This window comes from Poecilia latipinna, unplaced genomic scaffold (genome assembly GCF_001443285.1).
Source record: "Poecilia latipinna isolate Pla-1442-1.1 unplaced genomic scaffold, P_latipinna-1.0 Scaffold1, whole genome shotgun sequence".
NCBI classification, from domain to species: domain Eukaryota; kingdom Metazoa; phylum Chordata; class Actinopteri; order Cyprinodontiformes; family Poeciliidae; genus Poecilia; species Poecilia latipinna.
The window spans coordinates 1,139,412-1,158,680 of record NW_015112617.1 but is presented as its reverse complement, the minus strand read 5'-3'; the positions used below and the strand labels follow the sequence as shown (position 1 = coordinate 1,158,680).

Sequence of the window (19,269 nt, the reverse complement as noted above, 5' to 3'; positions counted from 1 at the left end):
CTACTGAAGCCGCAGGTGGAAATACTGTGCGGTAAAATAATGCAGCGGCTGATTAATGGTCAGTCAGTGACCCTCGAGTCCGCCGGGTTGCGTAACGTGTCATGTAAGACAAAGACGCACCGGGTGAGAGAGTGTGTGCTATGCTGGAATAAAACATATAAATATGTTGCCACCTGGCAATTCAAAACAAAGCTTAGACAGAGCATCTTTTAAAAGTGTTAGTATCCCTTTAACCTTTCTACATTTTGTCGAGTAGAAAGGCACCTTAAATGGCTACGCCATTTGTGGAGATTTTATTTTTGTTGGGCCATGAAAACCAGAAGCAAAGGACAAAGTGTTCATTTTGTGGAGCTCGATAGCTTTTAGCTTCTCTGTGTTTTATTGTGCTCATTTCTGCAGTAGGAAACGAAGTGTTATAAGGCTGAAATGCTCTTTTTTTCTTTTTCTTTATAAAAGGTCTTAAGTGAAATATGCTTTATGGTAGAGACAAAATGTTTTTCAAACATCTATTTGAGATCAGAAACAAAGGCTATGCGGTTAACGGTAAGCTAATTATATAACCTTGCTTCTCCATTCCTTTCCTCGTAGTTTGCATAGAAATGATTCATGCTGATTGTTTTTTCCACCGTAATTTCTGATTTTTTTTGTCTCTTGCATCTGTAATATTGGTTTCAATAAAACAAGTATAAATAAAGTTATAAATTAAATTGTACCTTTAAAGAATTTTGAAAACTCCAGATAATGATGCAGTGGGTCTCAAAGATCCCAATGGACCAATTAACTTTATTTCAAGTAAATTCAGACTCCAGTTTAAGACAAAATCTCACACACATTGTTGTCTTGTGTGACATTATGGAAAATCTAAAGAAATCAGGCACAATTTTGGAAAGATAACTAATTGTTTGGGTGCAGTTTCTTACTTAGAAGTCCAAATTAGATCTTTTCACACAACTACTTGCAAGTACACACAGCATGGTAATGTCTGATCTTTATACTAACAGTGAAGGAGATGGATTCTCTGTCTAAGGAATGAATGTGATTTGGTGTGAAATGTACAAATCCGCTCCAGAACAAAAGTAACACACATAGGCTAAAATGCCATTCAGTGAGGAAGAAGCCATTATTCCAAACACAACATAAAAAAACAAGACACTCAGAGAAACTGACTGCACTTTTTGGAGGCATTCCCTGTTTTCTGAAGAAACAAGAATTGAAATGTCTGACCATTTTAAGGAAAAATGAGGAAGTACAATGCAGACAACATCATTCTATCAGTGAAGTACAGTGGTGGCAGTATGATGTTATGGGAGTGTCTTGGTACAATTGAACACACAATCATGAGGGAATAAGATCATGTGGAAATGTTGAGGGAATGTTTGAAAGCTTGAGGGATTGACAGTTTGGGCAGAAATTGGTTTTCCAAATGAGCTACGATCCTTATCAAACTGATAAGATAGTTACAAATGGCTTGGTTTCCTTAGACAGCTCTATTGAAAAAGACAATGAGAAGACGTTTGTTGTTAATTGGTATAATATAGATACACTGAGTTGAACTGAACTGAGAAAATTTGTTGCCAGAGCTAATAAAATATGATGCATGGGAGAATGGCGGCCCACGAGTTCAACCCAGCTGCGGCGGATCTTAGCGCTCTGTATGAATGAGCCGTCATTCAAGCAAACTGCTTGCCGAAGGATCCCCGAAACCGCTGAGCGAAACAATGCAGCAAAGCACAAACGAAAAGGATGTCAACCTCTGAATTTAAAGATTGTTCTAAAAAATGAAATCTCTTCGTCAGTTTGAAATCCCCCAAACTGACCTAAAACAGGAAATGATTGATTTGATGTCAAACAGAGAAACAAACATCTGTTTCTTTTCACATGAAGTGAAAAACTAACCAACGTTTTGATGTTGGCGCTTGGCAAAATGTAACGCTTCTGTTGTTGATGACTGTGTTTTCATGTTTGTACGATGTAAAGCACTTTGAACGGCCTTGTTGCTAAAATGTGCTACAGAAGTAAACTTACTCGATTGACTGTTATGGTGTGTATAAATATCCAGCTTCAGCTGCATTTACATTCCCCAGATTATGTGAATATTGGTACTTTTTGTCATATTACGAAGAGTAACGTAACAAACACGTCTTGTTCAGAGCTAAAGGATCTCAGGGTGTGTTTACAGGTAATTACCAGCCAAACTGTAGAGCGTGGCTCACCCTTACGATTGCCTTAATTACTAGTGTGGTCTGTAATGAAATTCTAAAAATGACACGGTGGTACTGCCACCATTCCTCAAAACACTAATTAACCACAGTAAAAAAAAAAAAAAAGATGGAAAAAAGTGCGTTCCATCTTGTTTCCATTAACTTGTCTCTTTTGTTCCTCTCTGCACACATTTCTCTCGTCTCACCAGCTCTGTTGTCTTTTGTTTATGGCGAGTCGGTGAGAGTGCTTCCAACGCAGGGCGCTCACAGATCTCATGCTTGGGCTTTATGTCTTAAAATGAATACGCGGCGATGGCGCGAGTGTTATTCTTCAGATGACGGCTTGCCTCGTCTCGGGGTGCTTTGTCACGCTGCACGTGTGCAATTTTAACTGTTGTGTCAATGTAGACTCAGCGTGGCCGCGCAGTAGCGGCCACACAAGCCAAACTGTATAAACAGCGCCGCTCGGCAATGTTTTACCAGCCAAAGACTGGATCCTTTGCACAGCTGAACAAAGGAAGGGAATGACAAACATTTCATTGTAAACCTCTCGATCCAAAACCTTCCAGGAGCTCTGCTGCCAAACCAGGAAGGAGTGGTTACAGTTACTCTTGGTTAATCTTAGCATAAAATTCGACTTTCTACACAAGTGTGTTGTTTTTAGCTTGAAGCTAAAAACGACAGAATGCCAGAATTCTGATGTTTGGGTTGAAGAAACACACTCCTCCTCCTCCATTTTGATTCATCGCTGTCAATCAATAACAAGGTTTGCTAACGCTAACAAGACACCTTTTTCTATATTGGCGGTTCCCAAATCTGGTTCTTAAGGTCGCACTTGGGTCAATAGCAAGGTTTAATTAAACTTGATGTTTTGGTGTGAAAGTATTTGAGGCAGGATCACATCCAAAAAAGGCTCAATTAATGGGTTCAGATAGCGTTGCTAGGGAAGAGTCTGTGTCAGACGATTCTTTTTTTAATGCTGTCAACAAGATGCACTCCATTGGTCCTTTTCTTTTGGTCAAGATACAGTTCAAAACAGAATTAAAGTGAAAAATTTTCATATGATGCCATAATGATATGGCTTTCCTGTGACTCTTTATTTCTTACCCATCTGCTTTGAAAAACAGTACAAATTACTGTAGTTATTTATTTATATTTCACACCTCCTTAATACGATGATACATGAAAGTGCACTTAACTTACATCAAAATCCTGCTGTTTGTTCATTAGTCTTTCATAAAAAAAGCCTTTTTTATGATAAAAAAAAATACTTTTTTCTCAGTTCATGAACCACAAGGCTTTGATAACAGTCATTTTTGAAATAGCGTATTAAATTCATACACTAAACATTCAGTTCCATTTAATGCAAAGAATAAATAGGTTATGAACACAAAATGTCACATAAACCATCCCAGTAAATGTTGAGTACAGTGAACTTTATCACTTAATTTCATTGGACTTCAAAGTGATTTCACTTCAAATTTCATTCTAAATATGAATGTTTTTTTTTGTTTTTTTAAATCAGATGAGTTTTCATGTGTCTTCTTATTTTCTGTTTGTAAAATTATATAACCGTAAAAATAGGACCTTAAATAGAGAGTTTTATATTCATTCTCTTGTAAAGTTTAAACCATTTTCCCCTCGTCTTCGTTTTAGGCTCCTGTCTTCATAAGACAATATATTATTATCTCTAATTCTTGTCATAAAGAGAGTGACTTGAATGGGTTGCAGAGCATGAAACAGATAATTTTCCATTCATCCACGTCTTCCCAAATGGGACTGAATTTAAGTTGGAGCTCAGTCAAGCTGATGAAGTTCATCCCACGATGCCGTCTTTTCAGGTGGAGGACCAACGTTGGGATTCATTGGCAATTTAATTAAAATATGTAACTTTTAATTACCTAACTAATTAATTTAATAAGTGAAAATAGACTCAGAGTGATAAATTATTAAGGTGGCATTGTTCCTGCAGCGAGCCAGCCGCTTGCTTCTGTTTGATGTAAAGGCTTTATGCAGAAAATCTACAGATATGAGGTTTTTTTTTCTTTATTGAAAATAGATGCTAACACCAGTTAAATGCAGAAAACCTTTTCACATTTTGTTGCAATCACAAACCTCATGTACTTTGTAGAGGTTTTTTGATAAACCAACACAAAGTACAGAAAAATTTGGTGTGTATTTGTGTTTAGCACATTTTACACCCAAACCTGTAGATTCTGTGCAACCAGATGTTAGAGAACGTTAATGGAAAAAAAAAAGACAAAACAGAAAACACAGCACAGTTCAGACATTAAGTTATAGAGAAGTTAAAACTAGGGTTTTATTATAAAACAAAAATATGGACATTTCACATGGCAACAGCTGATTTATCACCTGAATATAATGAATGTTGCACAACTGCATCTGGAAAAGGAGGAAATCATTCACTGAAAAACCTTGGCAACCTGCGAGGAGCTACAAAGATCCACAACTGAGCTGAGAGAATCCACTGACAAGAAGATTTCTACTTGTGCCCTCCATAAATATGTGTTGTTTTTCTGGGCAAATAGAAAGCCACTGTTGAAAGAAAACCATAAAATGTGCTACAAGCCACATGGAGGAGACAACAAACACGTAGCATAAGGCTGTCAGGAGAGGTCAAAATTAAAATGTTCTTCAAGAAAAAACCCCATGCGTGGTGGAAAATTACACCCTGAACACGCCGTCACCATCCAGCTTCACGCTGTGGAAAGTCTTTTATTTCTTAGCGACAGTGAAGCTCATCAAGATTGTTGAGGATGTGAATTGTTGTGTGGACTGAAGGGAATAAATTAGGAAAAGAAAGCCACCTAATAGAGCCAGAGCACCAAAGAAGAAAACATAAAAAAAATAAAATGAATCCACGTTTTGGCATAGCTCAATCATAGTTCAGACCGATGTCTAATAATCTGTGGCAAGACTTGAAACCTGATGTTTGAAGATATTAGTTTGACTGAGCTTGAGGCATTTTTCTGGGATAAATTAGCAATAATTTCCTCTTCGTTTGTGCAAAACTGGCAGAAAATACCTAAGTAAAAGAAAAAAACCTGCAGATGTAATTGCAAAAAATGTGGTTTAGCAAAAAAAAAAAAGATTCCTATTGAGTGAATGCGAATACAAAAATACAAACCACGGTTTATTGTTCAATAAACTGAGACTTGTGTCATATGTCTTCTGTCTGACAAGCTCTACTTTTCAATCTCAATAAAATGTTTTCTTAAAAACACAGTCACACAGCAGCTCCCACCGAAGCCAGACGATTGAAATAAAATCATGGTTCAACAATAGCCTCTTTACAACCATCTCCTAAAAGATAATCGCAAATAACTAAGTGATTCACATTAAGAGCTAGGTTTAAATTGAAATTAATTATGCATTGGCAGCCCTAAATAAGATAGGAAGATTACATGCAGTCGTAAGCGCAGTAAGAGATAAGAGGAGAAGATTGGGAAGCGTTCGCTCTTCTCATTGTATGTGGGTGGCGGCTGTGAAGCGGAACGTCAATATAAATTTGCTAAAAATAAATAAATATATGGAAAAAAAAAAAAGGAGAAAACCTCGGAAGAGAGAAGTCACCTTGAGATCTGGTTGTTGGTGGGGGCATCAGAGGATGGAGCTTCAAGCTGAGACTGAGCAGATAATTACACATTTCCTGTCTGAAGCATTTAATTTTTGAAAGGAGAGACGAGTAAAAACCCCCTCCCACCTTTTTTTTTCTTTCTTACCCTAATGCTTTTTCTCATTAATCGCATCTAAACGGGAAAAAAAATAAATAAATAAAAAATCCACATCAACATCCAAGCATGTTTCCTCCCTCTGGTAAACATCAATCTGCGATTAAATATCAGAGCAATAAAACATCAAGCAGGAACGCAGCCGAAATTAGGGCCCGTAGTGCTGTTGGCAGCATCTTCCAGGTTGGGAAGTTAATCACCTCCCAAACACGAGTCTCTTTCTCCCTGACACTCCGGTACAGGATTAACAGGCCGGCTGTGTGTGCCTTTAATTAATGCAGATTTCTCTGGGTCATCCGGCGGCAGCGGTTGGAGATAATTGTGTTGTGGTTATCACAGGCTTCAGGTGCTCGTCCTTCAACATCGTTTGAAACGACCAGCTCATCTGTTCCCCCCCTCTCCTCCTCGGAACATGACTTGGCATTTTCCAAACACTCGAGTCATGTGGGATTTGTCTAGAGAAAATGAAAGAAAGACAATTGTTTTTAAGCGATTGAGTGATTAGGTAAACACACATCCTTCAGAGTCAGGTTATTTATTCAGAAATGCTGTGATTTCTACATTGGAAAACAAACTGAAATGGCATGACCAGTCCAATAAATAGTGATAATTAGTCATGTTAAGACGTCAACTATGTGTTTTATTAAGTTATTACTTTGAAGCCTCTTCCAAACGAGATATGAAGAAGTGAAGAAAGTAAAAAGCAACATTTTAAACGTGAATTCACAATGGTTATTGATATTATCATCTGTTTATTACGATGTATATCTTTTATATCAACATAATCTTGTAATTGGATATTCAGGCAATAAGGCCTGTATGTTTTTTCCAGGTACATAGTAATATAGCATATCACATTCAAGTAAGTATGTTAACTTCAGTTATTATAAAAATGCCATATTTTTCAAACATGACTTAAAAGAAATTTAACTTTGATGCTTAACACCTTTAAATCGGGCCTCTGTCTCTTTAAGAAACTCCTGTTCTTTCTGAAACTCTGCCTTCAGGAAGTCGTCACAACATGGCTCATCACAACATGGCTCCTATATTAACCCTTCAGCAACGATTTTACCAGTGTTTCACTGAGAAGTGGCTCCTCTAATGAGCTCAGCTGATGCACAGTTCAGGGTGTTTGCTAATTGCTGCCGGCTAGTCTGAAGGAACGGAATAGGGGAGTTGTGAGGGAGAGCTGCTTCGCGAGGCCGAAGCTCAGAAACTCCATCTCCGAGGCGGAGCTGCATCTTGAAGGCGGTGCGAGGTTCACCCTGGTGTTTTGCGCAACTGAATGGTTGCCACGGGAGATTTAAAGGATTTCTCAAACATCAAAGCAACATTCCAGGTATGTTTTTGATGAGGGAATAACATAGTAACATCATACACCTGGAATTTACTTATTTTTTACTATACTGTTTCAGTATTTCTATATTCACTTGTATTTTTTGCATCTATAGATTTTTATATTTTTGATATTGGTTCTGCTCTGTCCTCTGTCCTGCTATAACGATGCAAATTTCCCCACTGCAGGATTAATAAAGGAATATCTTATTAATCTAAAAAAAGTTGATTTTACATAACACTACTCCTTTAGTGATTTTGATGGTGGCATTTGACAAAATGTAATGCTTATTGCTTGTTTCATAATTGGTTCCTGTGTTATGTTTTCATGGTGAAAAGTAAGTAGAACTGCCTTGTTGTTGAAATGTGCCGTACTTCACGTCACTGGAAATATCAACGAAATCTCCCACTTGTTCACACAAGATACCTGACAAACTACTAACTCATTCAGCAAATGTCTACTTGTTCAACTTACATACCAGAAATACATAAAAAAAAAAAACACAAAAAAAACCCTAAGAGATTTTCTGTGGGAGCTTTTTGACTTCTCCATCTTTAAGGTAAAACAAATTTAACCGACATATAAAGATTGAGTTAATGTAACCTTCACCTTCGATTGTCCTGTGTGGCATGAAAAGTTTAGGCATGATCAGAAAAATCCCAATTTCTCTCACACCATGCTTGACCGGGTGCTCGGACCGTCATGGCGGCTGGCTTCACCGGCGAGAAGAGGAGCCAACGTGAAGCCTCGTTCTCCTTTTGATTGACACACACCACATACCTGAAGACTGTTGCAAACCACCTGGACCTCAACAGCATTGGCAATGGCACTTGGCCTTTTTTTTTTCTTTTTTTTTTTTAAAAGCAGGATGAAAGCCCACCGCCACAGAGCAAAGATTGCTCTGGACAAGATTGAAGAAATGCCACAGATACGTCAAGGTGACTCCGGAGAGTCCAGCCAAGTGTAACTATTGCTCTCCAGGATCAACAAATTTGTCTCATCCACCTGAGAAACAGATGTCGGCCACAATCATAACTCCCCACCACTATTACCGGAAGGCACAACACACCTGTGACTGGAAGGACGGGGAGGTCAGATTTGATAGGTTAGGGCAGTGGTTCCCAAACTTTTTCTTCTGCGCCCCCCCAGTGGTTTCCAAACATTTTCTGCGCCCCCCCTATGGATTACAAATGGCTGTCTTGGGGGGGCGGGGGGGGGATCGACTTTTTTGGGGGCAAAATGAATGTACGTAGCTGAAAATAGACACCAACATCGATAGCCTACAAGGTACTTGTTAAGCTAAAGGTTCTGTATTGATATTAGCTAGTCATCTTTTAGCTAACATTACCTGCATCCAACAGCTTTACTCAACTCAGTCGGTTAGTTTGGAGGAAAAAAACTGTGAAAAGTTCTTTGCGTTTTGCTGGTTTGCTGCCGTGATTCTAACACAAACCTACGTAGCTCCGCACAGCAGCAGCAGGTCTCCTTCACAGGTGTAAACCCAGCGCGAGCATTGTAGCGCTCATGTTGCGTTTAAAGGCGGCTCGGAAAAACAGGTTACAACATGTTAACAACGGATTAAACAGTTTTAAGACAGAGGTCACAAATATGGGAAGTGTGGAAGCCTCTACTGTATCAAATTGACATAGGAATAACAGAGAGTTGGCCATTCTAAGGTAAGGTAAGCCCAGCGCATACAGTGTTCATGTTTTTTTTTTTTTTCATCCAGACGGCTTCCCGCGCCCCCCCTGCAATGAAACAGTGCCCCCCCCTAGGGGACGTGTCCCACAGTTTGGGAACCTCTGGGTTAGGGGATCCGTTCGGACTCAGATCTTGCCCAGAAATGGGACAAAGTGCAGCATGACCTCGATCTACTGAGAGACTCTCAGAGAAGGAATTTTAATGATTTTAATGCAATGTTTTGGAATGTTTCATACTCTAATCCTGACTGCTTCCTTTGTACAATAAGATCCTGTCTAACCTCTGTGAAAAAAAATATTAAAAAACCCCACAAAAATATGGTTTGTGCTACTGGATACAAATGAGCAAATGTCATAAATTCACTGCATGCGATGACGGGTGCAACCCCAAGAAGAATGAATGACGAAAATATAATCAAAACTACTACTTCAACAAAGTATAAGTCTAGCCGTGCGTTTTTATGCAAGCAGGTTTCTGCAGAGAATGTCAGGAGACCTGCAAAGATTAGCAAGTAAAAAAAAGATGGAATGAGTTTTTTTAAACAGGTTTGTTTGTGTTTTCAGGAAGAATCTCTCTAGAAAAAGTTTTGAAATGAATAATTATTGTTTCATATTTCGCCAGTCGAGACGTTGTTGCAACAAACTTCAGCTGGCTTCTGTCAAAGAGAGACAAAAATCTACAGATTGTCTCGTCTTGGTGAGTAAAAAGGCATTTCAGCTGCCCTTAGAATAAACCGAACAAAAGTTTGACAATCTGTCAACATTTATTCTTCTTTGATAACTTATTAATGAGAGAAAAAAACAAAGTGTTAGAAAGTTTATTATTATTTTTTTTTAACCAAATAGCAGGGATGTTGAGTCAGACCTGGCTGCATTTTGCCTTTGTTCATTCTCACTAGTTATTCCTGCTACATTTAATTATACCTCAGCCAAGCCAAGTGGTACATGCCATCAATCTTAATCAATTAATTAGTCAGCTAAACAGGCCACGCTCAGACATTCGTCCACTCTTAATTTCCCCATTGTGCTAATTATACTTAAACATGTCATTCCAAATTAAAATTGAACATTTAAATAGGATTAGTAATATTAATCTGAAACATCAGACGCTGGCTGTGTCTGGACAGCCACCAACAGGAAAATGCAACTACTTTTTAAAAAAATGTATTAGTAATTCAGATTGCACCAGCGGCACCGCTGTTATCGGCAGCCCTGAAACAAAGTAATTATTTATTAAATAAATAAACAATTAAATAAATAGTTACACTCTTTGCAGCTACATTCGTGAACTTTGGATTTAATTCTTTTTTCCCCTCCTGTGGGTATGGAGGCCAGAACAATGTAATTCCTCCCCCAGCCTTGTTTGTTGCAGGAGCAATTATTTTATTCTTTAGAACTATTCCTTTTAATTTAGTGCAAATTTAGACAAGTGGCCATTACTTGTAGCTATTTCCTTCTGCGTCACTTGAATGCTTGTTCTCCTTTCTCTTTATGCTCTCTTTACAAAAAGAACGTAAAGAGAGAGAAAAAAAGCACAAATTGTGAAAATAACTAACAGTTATGAAAGCAAATTATACCACAAATTAAGTTCTGAGCCAAAAAAATTGCATTGCCATGTGGACACATCTTGAAAAGACTTGCTGGAATTTGACAAATTGTTTGCACAAAAGCATTTTTGGTATTAACTCCTGCATTGTCAAGATGTTATTTTCACCTTTTTCTTCCCCCACACAAACAGTTTTCAAACCTCAAGGGTTCCTGGAGTCCTGTACTCTGTGTTTCCTTGGCTCTGTGTCTTGGACTACAATCTTTCTTGGACGTCTGCTCTTGTTTTGTCTTCAGGTTCCCATCAGGAACTTCCTGGTCCATCTCTCCACGCATCACTTCCTGTAATAAGAAACAGTTCGGACCGTAACGTTCCCGCCTCCAGGGTTCTGCTGGTGCCGACTTTAAACAAAGTTCAACATATTTTTTTTTCCCCTTCAGCAGCAGAGTTGGCTTTTGTGTTTGAGTGGATTATTTCAATTTGTACTACATTAAAAACAGAACAGTTATTTTCTCCACAATGCCACCTTATTACACATAATCTAATTTAAGCACTTGGCTTGTCTGGGTTGTTTTACATTTTACTGAAATCAAGTGTGAATTTCATTTCAGGAGAAACCTTAAAAGCAGAATTGATGAGAACGACGTTGACATGTTTACAAATTATTTTAGCCGCTGATGGTCTCTGTCCCAAAGAATAAATGTCTCAAAAAGTTAGATTGTTCTACATTTTTTTTTGTATATAGATTAAGCTTCTGCAGCAAAAGATACATTTATTTTTTTAAAATAAATATAGATAACTATGTTTTTATACGTGTGGAGAGCGACGCTAGTTTCTTTGACTGTTTTGATTGTCTCTGCGTCGTCACATTTCATGCCGTAGCAGCTCTCTACACCGACGTCGAGTTTCATTTACATTTATTTGTTCTAACAACGTTCACGAATGAAAAAAAATATCTCTAAAAGTTTAAACGCCGAATAAGTTTAAATTACAAAATGGTTCAGTTGAATTTATTTTATAGAAATAGTCTGAGGTTTCAATACTTTGAAGAAAAATGTTTTAAACCTCTTACTTTATTGTTTAGGTTTTCCACCAATAAAAGGACGGATAAATACATTTTTTTCCAGTGGTAGACGATCCTAATGTCCCAAAAAAGATTAATTTATTCTAAGGCATTCAGCACATCTTAACCAGGGCTGCATGTAACTTTGTGTTAAACTAAAAAAAAAAAAAAAAGATACAAATCTGAAGTCATCACAATTCACAAAGGGACTCGGTCTTTGTGCAGCTATTTAATGCTCCTCGAGAGAAGCATTACAGTCAAATGATTGTGTGAATAAGAGAGAAAAGTGGCTGGTTTTTGAAGGTTAGACTACTCCCATTAAAGTTTGAATAATGTTATTGACCTTTACCTGGAACGGATCACTTAAAAGTAATGGGAAATGGCGGTACTGACAGAATTATGATGACAGAATAGCTTATGGTTATGAATTAGGTCTTGTTCCCCAAAACGCCTATCAATTTGTCAAATCACCGGCATCCAGTGTTCAGCTGGAAATTTTAACAGGGCCCCTGAGCCTGTCGGTGTCAGTCATCATGTCGTTTAAAACGTTTCTCGCCTCTATCTGCGCCACAACGAGCTTGTCAGTCACCGATGGGAGCCCAGATTGCTGCCGCCGCTGCCATTCACCAACATCCAATCGACAGCGGTACAATATTTTTCCTGCATGTCAAAAGCTCTCTCTCCCTCTTTTTCTTTCTTTTTTTTTTGTTGTAAATTTGACAAGCACCAGGAGGGCAGAATGAAGTGAAAATGTTCAATCCAACCTAATGCTTTTTTTTTTTTTACCTTGTTAAACAAGCAAAGTGAATTTGACAACAAATACGAGGCCAAACGTTCCACCTGCTCCCGCCCTGAGAAAGACTCAGACATGGTTCGAGACTCTTCGTTACCGAGTCCCGCTCAAGTTCTTCGCTCTCGAATGGTGAATAATTTAGCGGCGAGCGCAGCGGAGTGAGAGGAAACCAAGAGTCACGGCGTCCGCACGGCTGAGTCGTTAATTCAAGGGTTTGCGTTTAAAATAATGCCGTGGAAGTTCAAAGAAAGAGAAGCGGGTGGCAAAAAGGCGGCCAAATGCAAAACCTGTTCAAGATGGTGGTTGTTTTATTAAAGCGATGAAAAGCAGAGGAAACCGATTTCAATCCAGATATTTGGGAAAACAAGGTTGAAAGGAAGTTGATTGGAGGTGAAAATTATATATATATATATATATATATATATATATATATATATATATATATATATATATATATATAAAATGATAGTCTGCTCAGCTAAAAATATCTCGAATGCTTAGAAACCAAAACCAGGATTTACAAAAAAGATGAAAATCACAAAAACTCAGCCACTGACCAGCTCCAGGGTGATCAACCTGTAACAATTACAAGACGGCAACGTGAAGCCAAGCTGTCGGGAGGCGACATCAGAAATGTTGATTTTGAAGCAAAACCTAAACAGGCAGAGGAAATCTGAATGATCACAGGATCCAGAAGTTGGTTAAGCCAGTGCAACACTGAGGATTAGAGCATTACAATTATTATCATGTATTAGATTCCTAACAGAGTTCTTCTACTTATATTTTTATGTCAATGTTTAGGGGGAGATGTTACTTAAGCGAGACGTTTCGTGCTTTACATCATGTTATAATGTGATTCCATCATCACAAAGTGTTGCTTTGATTCATTCATGCATGTCTGAGGAACCCCTGAGTCTCCCACGGCAACCATTCGAAGGTGCCTAAACGCTTGCTTAAATTGTTACAGATCGAGGGATTTTTTCTTTTTAATTTAATTCTACAAGTTTGGCAGCAACCAGGCCTGTATGGCATTAAAAAAATTTAACTGAGCTGACTAAACTGAGGAGTTAATTCATAATTTAGCAAATATCACAAGGCCACGCTTGGTTTGGAAAGGTTTTGTTTTCACTTAGGAATTTAAAGCATTTAAAAGCAGCTTTAAAAAACAGATTTATTCATATTGTCTTTGATATTAAAAAGTTGTTTGATAATATAAAAGATTTGAGGTGGAATACGTTTCTTCCTGTTAAAGGGGAGGTCTTCCTCATGCGTCCCCGATTTGAGGGATTGCTGTAAAGTCATCAACGTTCTACATTTTTTAAAACCATGTCGAGTAATTAACTGAGCATGCTGTGCTGTTATAACCAGGGGAATGTATGAGATATTAAACTAAAATGTATTTTTTTTGTTTTTTGTAAAGTGACTCGAGACAAGATTTGTTGTGAATTGGAGCTGTATAAATAAACCAGTGAATTGAAATTAAAATTATTAGATCAGTTATTTGCAGAAAAACCATAATTTATACAGCTAATGTTTGGGTTTGTAAATAAAATAATCTACATTATTATGTTGTTGAACAGCCAACATCGCTTTGGCTTTACTAAAATTGAACAAATCTTTCTGAACGTTTTGGTCCTAACTAGAATATGGAAATTAAAGCGACGTTAAGAATGTGAAGATCTACACCCGTTTCTAGAATTCAGCCATTTTAACACAAACTTTAGTGCAATTTGACTCCTAACCTCTAAAGTGATCACGAGTGGAAGCGTTATTTTAAACAAACGACAGCTGCACACCGTTTTAAACATTGATATCTTTTTATTAAGACAAGTACTCTTCAGATTTTTTTTTTCTTTTGTAAAAATGTTGGCATGAACCAATACAAAATATGTATGGTCAAATGAAAACAAAAAACAAAAAAACATCCTCTTTACTACACACACACACACACAAAAACAAAAAACAAAAAAAAGAAACAAGAAAACAAAACATCACTTGGGAACAAAAAAAAATATTAAAAAAATTAAATTCAAGATTCAACAACCTAAACAACCAATCTAGGGGTTTAAAAACCATCATCTCCCCCACAGGTCTCTTCCTCCCTCCCCAGGCTTTAAAAACATGAGTTTCGTCCAAATATCCAAGAGGTTACAGATCATTCATAAAACTTCATGTCACAGTAAATACACCATATCTTCTAAATAAGAAAAGCGATGCATGATGCAAAACAGATGCTTGAGGGCTGTGAGAATATCCTAGGGTTACTAACTGACCCGCACCGCATGAGCAGAACGCAACGGTGGAAGAAGAAGAAGTGTCGAGAACATCGTCGTGACTTCGTTAACACCGACTGTACATCGTTTTCAGCTGCTTAACAAATCTAGTTTTCTTTGTGAACTAGGCCTATGCAAAATAATATTTAACATTTACCGTAACAGTGCACCATATTAAACACAGAAACATGTACAACTGAGAGGAACATGTACATCTTGTGATTTTCGTTACGTCTTCCGATACCTGTGGTACTACAGCATATATATATATGTACCTATATATATACTCGGGGCTTAAAATTTGCAATCTACCTGAGATGCAAAAAAATAAAAACACAACTATAATAACACTCATGAACCTGAGAGAGTGAAGGAAAAAATATATATACTACACATCATGTAAGAAACATAAATGAAAAATTGGAATAAAATGATCCCCCCCTCCCCCCACCACAGCCTTTCTCAAAGTTAATCCATCAAAAGCGACAGTTACCATTTAAGATAAATATCAAAGCCCAGAATAACATTTGTCATGCGCATAGCTGTTTCCATGACACCGCACCTCCACAATCTAGAAACAACAACAAAAAGAGAGAGAGATATATTAATTTGTTTTTATTCTAGCTTATTATCTAGCCTTTAGCACTGGATTCCTCTCTGAAAGCTGCTTAGCCTTCACCCAGGAAATATTCAAATAAATAGCAAACACAGTAAAGGCGACCAACAAATACTTAAGGCCAAATTGAATTTTGCTCTTATAAATACTGGCCCCACTGCACAAAAAAAAAAAATCACCAAAAATGATCTCAACATATTTTATTTTCAAAATGAATGAATTTGATTTATTTATCATTTAGATCCAAAAACCAGGATGTGACTTTATAGTGCATGAACAGAGAACTTGGCTGAGTATTGGCCTGAAAGTTAGAAAGGACAGATATATGTACAAGCTAAGAGTATGATTCTAACCATATGCCTGGAGATCAGAAGAAGGCACTACAATATGTCCTTCACTTTATTCTTTATTCATTTTTTTATTTTATTATCGCACGTATCAAGAGGTCTGTTTAAGGCAGTGGTTATTTGTTTTTATCTGGTCTTTTTTTTATTTTTTCCTTACTCATCTTCTTCTTCTTCAGGCAATACAATAAAGTGTCCTGCTAATTGCCAAACAAGTTTTGCTCTTCTAGCTGTGAGTCGAAGAGGCGTAGAATGTGTAAAGTTCACACTGTTTGATTGGGGTTAATGAAAAGGAGAGATAAATTGTAGCACTATGCCATTTCTCTGCGGTTTGAGGCTACAAGATGACAGAAAAAAACTAAACAAAAACAAAAAACTAAAATAGGAGCTTCCCCAAGTGAAATCTTTTGGCCTTAGAAGTTATCAAAGAAAGCCCAAAGATAAAGTATTTGCACAGAGGAAAATTTAATGGACTCATACTTGCAGTGACTGAAAGGTCTTATAAATCGGAAACCAACAAGCACAACAACAGCATAAGAAACAAAAATGGCTCGGCAAGGACTTCAAAGCTAAATGTAGTTTTTGTGTTTTTATTTAACTGAAAGAGTGACATCAGTATTGTTTTCTTCCAGCAGATAAGGAGGGACATTTTGTAGAGAAGACTTTCCAACTTTCTTTATGGAATATGCACAAAGACTCATAATATTTGGTGCCATTCGTCGGCATGGAATGGAAATATGAAAATGGGAGATATTTTAAGCTAGCAAAGAACTGCTAGCTGTCTGTTTTAGCATGACGCAATACTTGGGTGAAGTCGGACTTTATAAGCCAACAAAATAAATGATGTTTAAGAGTGTAGGCGAGTTAGCTAACACATCTGGTGTTAGCGTGTAGCCTATAGGCAATGTGGATGGATAGTTAAGCAGCTTATTTACTTTAGTTAGCTACGTTGATGGCAAAATTAGCTGCTAAGCTAATTTTATTAAAATAATCTGCTCAATAGGTCAAACATAAATCACTTTAGCTAGTTAAGTTTAATTAGCTAAAGTGATGATTTAGAAAACTACCAAACTGTGTTACTATTATTATTTTATTGTTATTATTTATTATTATTAGCTAATCAGGTATTCAGGTTGTGTAGCTAATTTAGCTAAACAGCTCCTTTGCCTTTTTAACTAAATTAGCTCGAATATATGTACTTAAATTAGCTAGCTGATTTACTGAGTTTTCTGCTTAGCTAATTTAGATACATATCCTAATTTGCTACTTAAATAGGTAGCTACTTGTTACAGCTAATTAGAATAATTTTGCTAATGTATTTAAGGTCTAATATATACATATTTGATACTACTAAATATTACAGTGTCAGTCTCTTACAGAAAAGTGTCTTTCCAGAAATCTTAACCTTTCACTATCTGTTGCTTCATACACATTTCTTTGTCAATATCAGACAAAAACACGAAAATGAAAGAAACTGAACAACCTTTGCCTCACTGTCATGGCACATTAGTGTCGCTTAGAAGATAACTATCTTCCAGAAATGTATTTGAGAAGATGCAGTCTGCTGTGGTATTAATACAGCTGGCAAATGCCTCTGTAAACTAAACCTGACAGACTCCAGGATTAATATTAAATAAAGTTGGGTACGGTAAGAGGATAAAGACTAACTTTTCAAATGAAACCGACAATTTTACAACAAAGAAAAACAACCAACAACTGACTCATAAAGCAGGAGATGAAAGGTTCAACAGATGAAAACACAGATTCAGATGATTACTTTCTCAAAATCGAGGGACACCGCCGATCCGATCCCAAGCGTTGGTCTGGGATTCTGATTATGGTTTTTAACCATTAAGTCAGAGTTGCTCTCAGCTGTTCATGTTCTCGCCTTACTATACAGGCCAGGATTAAATGTTGTGAAGAAAGGTTTGCAGTCAGCAGCTATCTTTTAGCGGAAAACAAAAATTGATCAGCTGTATCCCCCAAACTTGGCAGTTCAAGTATTTCTCGAGATGATGCTAACTCCAACAGGAAACTACAAGTAGAAAAGATTCAAAGTGACAGCGATGAGGCAGAAACAACTGCACAGCGATTCAATTTACCACTCTGGGTGACCAGCCCACTGATGTGGTGGAAAATAAAGGTTTTTATTCCGTTTTTTCGTGGTACATCCACCCCTCCTGACCTGAGCTGAATAAGAAAACTTAGCCTTATTTAATTAGGATTTTACTTTGTGCAGTCGCTGGTCCTCATGGCATGGGCGATATGGGAGAAAGATAGTTGGTCAACTTAAGCACTTCAAACTTCTGTAGACCTACTGAGATGTACGTTACATACACGGCATGCATTTGAACTTTATTTTACTAGAGATAGGCAGTGTGCAACTCAAATCTGGCTGTAAAGAAATGCAAGTATTAGATCAAAACTCTGTATTGGCAAATACTTCATCTTGATTAACCCTGGGGACAAAAGAAGAAAAAAAATATATATATATTTAAACATCCCTTTGTAGAAACAACATGGCATCGATTGCAGATATGGATGGAATTAGGTACCACTGACATTGGAGAGTTTATCGAATAAATCTGATGAATATAGTAAGACGTTTCAGAAACGGTAGCTGCTCAAGACTTTTTAGGAATGTGGTTCAAAATAAAGTTCTGCGTTTGTGTCTGGATCTGGGAGCTTTTGAGGAATCGGTTGCATCTCACAACTAGATTTTAAACCCCATATACACATGCATGTGACTCTTACTTACTCCTTTAGCAAATACATTCAAAGAAAGGCATGAGTACTCAAAACGGTTACGCAAGTAATCAACAATGAGTCTGAATTTGAAGGGGGGTTGTGTGTGTGTGTGTGTATGTGGGTGGGTGTGCGTGTGTGTGTGTGTGTGTGCAGGTAATCGTCAAAACCAATCAGACCTGCATCTAAATGTGATGAACTTGGGAGGCACCACAGGACTTTGACCCAGTGGGGAGAAACATGTCGATACTGGGTTTCATTTAATAAGCAACTGGAGAGAAAGAGGAAAAAAAAAAAAGTGAACTAAAGTGTGAGTGAGCTGGCCTCTCGTATATCTGGTTACATGAGCTAAAAGCTAGTTGTAGCACACATTGACAAACACCAGACCCCTTTCTATCTCCTCTGAAAGCCAAACGCAACAAAGGATCAAGTAGAGCACGTGGAGAAAGAATCCAATCCAACAAGCATGTGAATAGAAACCAACGAACCGACAAAAGAAATAGAACAAGGCACAAAATTGTCTGTAAAATAATTATACTGTACAGAATAGGACCCGGCAGTCCAAGGAAGGGTCGGACAGGAGACTAAACGACGCCTCTTCTTCCCACGCGGCTACGCCATTCCTACTTCCCTCCTCCTCTCCCCTTCTTCTTTTACCCTAACCCAAGCCGTCCTACTACCCAGTCAACGCTGGACGCAGTGCTCCCACCGCGTCCCCAACCATCACTTCAGGCCCGTCTGGTTTAGATGTAGTACTCCTTCTTCTCGTCTGTGTTGTTGTGGCCCCCCTCTGCGTTGATGATTGCTGTGTCGGCGTCGGCCGCATCGTCCGCCCCCTTGGCTTCATGCGGGAAGTAAGTTCCTGGAAAAAAAAAAAAAAAAAAAAAAGAAAAAAAAAAA

The 19,269-nt window shown here is 37.7% G+C and overlaps 1 protein-coding gene and 1 long non-coding RNA gene across 4 annotated transcripts in view; one reads left to right on the top strand and one right to left on the bottom strand.

The window, feature by feature from the left end:
• The first annotated feature begins 9,637 nt into the window (after window positions 1-9,637).
• Window positions 9,638-11,040, top strand: LOC106947700 (uncharacterized). The gene is made up of 2 exons (XR_001425037.1): window positions 9,638-9,686; window positions 10,832-11,040. It is a non-coding gene; the product is annotated as an uncharacterized LOC106947700 (long non-coding RNA).
• Window positions 11,041-15,700: 4,660 nt separating this feature from the next.
• cadm1b (cell adhesion molecule 1b) overlaps window positions 15,701-19,269 on the bottom strand; it is a 275,050-nt gene continuing 271,481 nt past the window's right edge. For all 3 annotated transcript variants that reach the window (XM_015037148.1, XM_015037234.1, XM_015037317.1), the window contains one exon: window positions 15,701-19,231. In XM_015037148.1, coding sequence (XP_014892634.1) covers window positions 19,113-19,231 — 119 coding nt within the window. In that variant the 3' untranslated portion in view covers window positions 15,701-19,112. The remainder of the gene's footprint in view (window positions 19,232-19,269) is intronic.